This window comes from Watersipora subatra, chromosome 1 (genome assembly GCF_963576615.1).
Source record: "Watersipora subatra chromosome 1, tzWatSuba1.1, whole genome shotgun sequence".
Taxonomy (NCBI): domain Eukaryota; kingdom Metazoa; phylum Bryozoa; class Gymnolaemata; order Cheilostomatida; family Watersiporidae; genus Watersipora; species Watersipora subatra.
This window is the reverse complement of record NC_088708.1, coordinates 7,871,807-7,879,128: the sequence shown is the minus strand read 5'-3', so window position 1 is coordinate 7,879,128 and position 7,322 is coordinate 7,871,807. Positions and strand designations below refer to the sequence as shown.

Here is a 7,322-nt window from a genome sequence, read left to right as displayed (position 1 = left end):
AAAGCCATATCTTATCGGCTAAAATTGACTGATCTCTCTATATCTTATACCTTTGAAATAAATTTTTTTGTTTACATCTGTGTTAATATTGTAACAGGCAATGGGATCAGCTAAGCAACAGACAGCTGTGTCTAAAGTCATGAACTTATTACACGAATGGGACAAAGGATCTAAAAGCGTTCGTCACAAAATACTAGTAAATTTCATCGAGGAAAACATGAACAAAACTGGACCAGAACTGGATTCGGAATTTGCAGAAGCTGCAAGTTTATTTTTAGCCAGATTAACAGCATGGTTAAGATTAACCTACATGATAGGCACGAGCCTGACTCAGCAATTGCAAGCTATAACCATATTTGTGTCATCTTCAAGCGGGTGAGTATTATCAAACTTGACAAGCAATACACATATAGTGTCTACAGAGTAAACTTAAAGTTAGTTATGGTAATTTCCAAGCCATACCTTCATGGCCATACTTGGAAACCAAAACTAAATGCTAGTGGAAGGTTTGGCATTCCAATCTAAGTTTATCGAAAATTTGTGTTTGATCTAAATCAAAGCGTAAATAAGTATGTTGTTCTTGTTGCAGACATAAATTCTTATCAGAGTTTTTGGAAGTTGGAGGAATACTGACTTTACTAGAGATATTGGGTCTGAAACAGTCAAAAGAGATAGATAAAACTCAGGCAATAGTTTTACTTCAGTGTGTTGCCAATTCTGGAAGAAAATACAAGGAGTTGATCTGTGAAAGTTATGGTATGCTATTAAAATTTATCACATAGTTTATTAACTAATGTAAATAAAAAAATTACAGTTAATTTAGTATAAGTACTGTAGCTTTTTGTGATAAACTGATCTGACTTTCTAGGTATCAGGGCGGTGGCAGAGTGCCTAGCAAAATCAAAATCAGACCAAACTCAAGATGCTGCAAAGAATCTTTTGCTTAGTTTGGCTGAAGGAAATCCTAGATTCTGCCAGCAGGTTTATAAGGGGCTCATTGCGCTGCTCCCTTGTTCCTCTCCTAAAGCTCAGCAAATGGCTGCTCAGTGCCTGGTCAAAGTTCAGGTAAGATCTGAGTTGAAACTCTAGTTATTGTGTGTTTGGTGTTCTAACTATCGTTGTGGTTATAACTATTGCTAGTATTATTATGTTTTCAGTATGCTGCTAATGCAATGTATATACAGCAATAACTAGCATATATTGATAAGATGTGTAGATTCAAGTGGTTGTAAGATTATATTTATGAAATCCATAGAAGAAGCAACAGCAGTGGGCTTGCACAATATTGGATGCTTCTTTTAAATTAACTCGGTTCTATACCTAGCAGCTAATGCTAACTAGAAAAACATTGAAATATTCTTTTTAAACGTTCAAACCTTTAATTGTCAAATTTTCATTGAGCTACTAACGAGGATTTGATTTTTCTTGGTTTTAGCTACACTCTTTCCATAAATTATTACAGCAAGTTGTTTTCAAACATATTCAACTGTCAAACTGAAGGAGAAAATATAATGCGGCAGCAGTCTGTTTATTGTTCATCTGGTGCCTTATGTATCTCTGCTTTTCCACCTTTCAGCCAATGGTTGAGAATGCTCATCCGTCCATAGTAGAGCCGCTGCTGGCTATAACCAGGACCTTGCACTTAGAGGTACAGTATGAAGCCATTCAACTCATCAATCTTTTGATGGATTACTCGGTGAGAGACAAGCTCTTAGAGGGTCTCATTAGATCGCTTAAACCATCCAAAGAAGAAATACTTTCTGGAAAACAACCTGAAATCCTCAGTGACCAGCACAAATCTGGAGTTTTGGCTCCACCTCTTCCTGTCTATGTTCAACAGGCAGCGGCTGCAAAATGTATTCTGTGAGTATTTTACAGGCAAAATACATGAGTAGTTTAAGTCGGCCAGTAAAAGCTACAGCGTAGTTTGGGACAAACAAGTCAGCTGATACATGTAATTTCCTCAAAATTTTGCTAACCACCAAATAGTTTAAAAACCAAAAGCCAATTTCAAGTAGAAGTTGTCTAATCACATTAATTCATGGAACAATGACTGTAGGCTGAGCTTCTGTACTTTAGCTGAATGCATTGTTGTATAAATGATACACCCAAATTCCAACTAATCATTTGTACAAAACAAGAACCTAAGTACCTAAAAGCTACTTAGAAGCCTAAGTATGCAGCTTGTCTTAATGTTCTAGAACAAGAATTATTGAAATACAACAATTGAACAACACGTACTGCACAGCACCTTTGGTTTGTAGTCTCATGAAAAAGCAACCTTCAGGTTCACTTAAGGGGGTTAATGTTGTCCAGTTAATGTATTGGAGTTGCCAAAAAGACATGTATGTGTACATCGTATACATGCGTGTATGCATCATATACATGCATGTACCCTAGGACACTTATGCATTCGCCTCATCTAACTTTCGCGTTTTCGCAGAGTCATCCTCTCACGAAAATTTCATGTGCGAAACTAAACTATCATAAAGAACGAGCGAAAACGCGAAATTGAATAGCTTCGTTCATTGATAGTCCAAAAAACAAATGGCGTGCACGCTTCAGAATTTTGTCGTCTCCTGGTAACTTATTACGCTGTCTACCCATATCAAAGCCATATCTTATCGACCTTGCCCACACCATTCTACCTGCGGTTCACAATTACAAACTAGTCCTAAATAGAAATTTTTTTCTTATCGGTGAACTGAACCTGAGGAATCTAATTATGTTTGTTCCACTGCATTTATTTTCACAACACTGTATTTTCGAACTTATTAGAGCTGCGAAATTAAGCTGCAGCAAAATTTCACACTGTATGCTACTCACGAAACTAAATACTAGCAAAATATAAGTGTCCTAGGGTACGTATGATACATACGGTATATCTGTATGTGACAGAGATGGTTTATTATTAATCTACCAGACTAGCACTAACAGTACAAGTGTCAACTTAAAAACTCTTATTATGTTTAAAGCATAAAATTGCTTACGGAAGTATACATAGCTAAAATACATGTAAACCAGTCTTAAAGAGTTTCAGCTAGAAATTATCTGCACCTATCTCACTTTATCAACTTTATGTATGATTCTATATATCACTTTGCTTTGTCTGTCTACAAAATAGCCACGGCTTATGCAGTACTTGCAAGCCATAGTGAAGCATCTAGTCGGCCATAACTGCTTCAATACATATAAGCAGTTAAGAGTAGGCAAACTCTTTTCTAGAAGTGGTATTTGCTAGGTGCTCTGACTTCATGCAACTAAAGCCAAATCATCTATTACTGAAATTTTTCTCATTTGCATGACTGGTATGCAAATGCATGTATGGATAATCTACTAGCAACTGATCTACTAGCAACTGGTTGAAGTCAACCATCTTAACACATACTTTTTATTTGACGAGTAAAAATTATACATTGCAAACATTCTACATTCTCCGAAATGATATCGTAAGTTTCAAAGCAGATAACTCGCTATATTTGCACAAATCTGTAACACACCTGCTTTTTGCAGCCTGCTGTGTGAGAACTCTCTGGAGAGAGCGGAGACTCTCATACAGATGAGAGTAGTGCATCATCTTATGGTCGCCATGGGCAACCAAGACTACGCTGACAGTCAGCGACAAGCAAGCCTGACTCTTGAATTCCTCTGCAGAACCTTTCCTATAGTTGACGACCATGTAAAGGAGGCTGTCACAGAAAGTTTTTACACAAGCTTCATGGTGAGATTTTAACCTGATGTACAGCTTCTGATGTATGCCTATGCTATGTATGAATTTCGATGTTATATGATGTGAGCTTGTCTTTGAGTTTCATGATATACTGTTGCTTTGTAAGTTGAGCTGAAAACACCTCAGGAACAAACAGAAGGCATATACGCTGTTTGGAAGCAATGTTTCTTGTTTTTCATTATTTTGCTGTTTTATTAGGCTGACCCAGAAAGCCTCTATGTGAATATGACAGCTATACAGGCCGATGTACTCCTCTCCAACAAAGTAAACATCCCTGGAGGTTGGTGAATTGTAATAATTGTATATTCCCATTGCCTTTAGAAAATATAAGGAAAACATGACATGGGTTTTTAGCGTATTATTGTACGGATGCAATTATTTCTTTTCACATAAGAGCTTGTTAATAGCAGTTCGGAGCCCTAATCCTTTTCTAGAATTAGAAACTTCATTTCTTCTCCGTAAAGAAAAATGGGGTTGGTGAAATAATGTAACATTGAAAAACTGGAACTTACTTTTAAAAATAATTTAAATTGCGTAGCTTTTAATCTTTTTAAATATTTGGGAAATAATCGGTGACTAAAAATTTTTGAACTGAAACTGGCTTTGTATTGATAAAAAACAGACAGACCTTCCCAAATATTGGTCCTCCAAAAATTTATAAATTCTGTTTGCCAAGGTTAATTGTGTTGGAGGGCAAGAATCAGCCAACCTTAGAATAGATGTAGCTGCTTTTAGACAATTTTAAGTTGTTGTATTATGCAGGTATTCCTCCGAGGCAGTACTGATGGGTAAGAGTGAGCATGTTAAGGAGTCTGGTTGCATATTCCGCTTAGCCAATCTTAGCATAACTATGAGCTGAATTTGTTGATTTTGTTAGTCGCTGTTTGATTCAACTGCACCTCGTAGTTGCCTTTCCTAAACAAATTGGTAGACCAACTAGCATTAATGGCTCAGTGCTGTTGGTTTGTATCACAGTGATTTAACTTGGTGCATTACTGCATGCATCAGTGAATATCTACAGTATGTAGTATGTGGCTTGATTGAACACTTGCCTGAAGCAATATGAAAAGAGGTGTTGGCTGCATTACTTTATGCACCAGTGAACGCAATACTTGAAGCATTGATTACAGCATTATTACATTATGTAAGACATTACTTAAGTGATGCTCAAAATAATGCATTATTTGCTTTTGGTGGGTTGAACACAAAGTTGATGATATAAAACATTTTTTAATTTTGCAGAAAGTATCAATTTAGTTACTTAGCATTTCATTGTGAAATAACGAGTGTTTAGCTTAGACATCCAGAGTTATTGATTCTTATTGAGATTTACGATTCCATTTTCAGGAAATGAATTGGCTGAAAGTTGAAGAGATTACATCCTCAGAAAAATGGAATTCATTTTCTCATGAATATCATCGACTAACCACATTCCATGGACCACACGGACTAAGCTCTTTAAATAATTGCAAATTGCATAAGTTTTAATATAAAGCCTTTATATATCCTGTGTCATTTGCTATTATTTCAGGTAATTTACTACTAGCAACTTGTTAGTAGCAATCTGCGTGTATACTTTTATTGGCAAATGTTGCTTAGTTAAAATTAAACTTACCGATGAATACACGGGGATCGCTTAAAACCAGGGCACAAGATTACAAATGGTTATTTTCTACCCGAAATGTATTTTTTTGTTCTCAAAAATACATGGAGGGAAAAGGTGAAAACATTGAGGTGTTATTTTTATAAACTGTAATACTAACAGTTGATTTGGTAGTAGATTCATGCAAGATGGAGCCTTTGGTAGCCACTATGAAAATGCTTGGCTGAGTGTGACAGCGAATAACAAAAAGTTAAAAATTTGAATCGCTGTTGGAGAAACAACTGCTGACTCATTGATTTACGTATTGTATATGTGCATTCAAAGCTTTTTTCTTGGAATCAATAGCCTCCAAGCATCTAGAAAAGTGTTATAGTACTTCTTAAGTGAAACAAGAACACTTACATGCAAAGGTTGTCATTTATGGCTAAATTGAAGAATTAGCGAGATGATGGTAATGTTGTGATAAAGTTAATATTGTGCTCTTCTGCAAGTGTCACAGTTTCCAAATAAAAGTGGCTAGCACATAGCTTCAGTAGTTAGTTTTATTAGTTTGGAGAACAACCGCTGTTCATACAACCATTAAGATTGGCAAATCGTCTGAGCATTAACTAACAAACCATTTATAAAAGTGACTCAAAAATATATGCAGTTGATAGGAAATAGCTGATTAAAATTGCATTGCGGTGTATTTACTATTTAGTTAGATTTTTCACTTTTCTTGGATATGTATTAACGTTTGGATAACATCACCTATAAAATTGTGCTGTATGGAAATATCACCAAAACAAGATACAAACTGGAAGTGAAGCCAGACAAGACCACAAGATAAGCATACAATATGTACAAGCAGCAAAATGCTCAAAAGATCCAATACCCGTAATTAGAAAATGTCAAAAAGCAAATTAGAAACTCCAAAGTGGAAGGAATCCTTCACGGAAAATAAGTCAATCGCCCTGTCAGAGAACCACCAAAGAAACATTGGAAACAATCAGATGATTGTGCGCATACAGATCTGTCATCCTCTGTCAGACATGACCTAGATACCAGGAGTAAATCACGAGCTCCACCCTACATGTCTACATCACGTACACCAGCTAGAGACTTACGCAAACAAGATATCTTTGCACACCTGAAATAAAGCATTGAGTATTAACACGATTAGCAATTAATTTTCCATGTGAATTTTATTGCAAGTGAACCTCTAACCTACTCCCCACTAGCCTGTCTTGACAAGCTGTTGTGTTGCTCGCCGCTCGACCGGGGGACAACTACGCAAAAACAACAGCTTGTCAAGACAGGCTAACTCCCCACAGGCTAGCTTTCCCACATGCTGAACAACTATAAAAGAGAACAGGCCAATGACTCAGCCTTTTTCCCGAGGGCCTGCTTAGGCCCTTTCCCCTCTGCCTGCTGAGGAGCCTCTCTCTCCTGCCTGTAGAGTCTGTCTTTCCCCGAGGGCCTGCTTAGGCGCTCCACCTCTGCCTGACGAGGAGCCTTTCTTTCTCCTGCCTGGAAGTCTCTCTCTCCCACCACCTGCTGAAGCCTTCTGAAGCCTTCATGACTCTCGCTTGATTGTCGAGACTTGAAGCCGTAAGGGACTAAGCAACCGAACATGGACAACCGTTCGAGTAAGGTGTAACAACACTCATTAGCTATTTTAACCTTTTGTCATTGATATTATTGTTTAGAGCTTTGTTAGTTGGGTATTTTAATTGTTTTGCTTATAGAATAAGGAAATAACTTTGACTGGTAAATATCAGTATTGCTTACAATAACTTAATACTTTCATTAATATCTGAACTAGGATAATAAAATTAGTTCCAGCAAGCTAAGCAAAGTCAAAATAGAATAAAATGACAGAGCAAGTTCAACACTGATGTTGTGTGTGGATTCGGATTAGTTATACATACCGGGTACATAACATAATTTCTCCATATCCACTCATAACAATTGAACGTTGTGACAAGTTCTGATGAAGCTGTTTTGAAC

At 36.8% G+C, this 7,322-nt stretch overlaps 1 protein-coding gene across 1 annotated transcript; it reads left to right on the top strand.

The window, feature by feature from the left end:
* Positions 1-36: 36 nt before the first annotated feature.
* LOC137402646 (armadillo-like helical domain containing protein 1) lies at positions 37-5,371 on the top strand. The gene is made up of 7 exons (XM_068089152.1): positions 37-375; positions 590-756; positions 869-1,065; positions 1,577-1,863; positions 3,514-3,721; positions 3,929-4,010; positions 5,078-5,371. The coding sequence occupies exons 1-7, from the start codon at positions 101-103 to the stop codon at positions 5,098-5,100; spliced, it is 1,239 nt and encodes a 412-aa protein (XP_067945253.1). The 5' UTR covers positions 37-100; the 3' UTR covers positions 5,101-5,371.
* The last annotated feature ends 1,951 nt before the right edge of the window (positions 5,372-7,322 follow it).

Excerpts from the sequence above, each read along its gene's own strand:
- LOC137402646 (XM_068089152.1), top strand. The coding sequence starts at position 101 with ATGGGATCAGCTAAGCAACAGACAGCTGTGTCTAAAGTCATGAACTTA. Across the intron at positions 376-589 it reads TTTGTGTCATCTTCAAGCGG|ACATAAATTCTTATCAGAGT; the intron begins GTGAGTATTATC and ends TTCTTGTTGCAG. Across the intron at positions 4,011-5,077 it reads CAAAGTAAACATCCCTGGAG|GAAATGAATTGGCTGAAAGT; the intron begins GTTGGTGAATTG and ends TTCCATTTTCAG.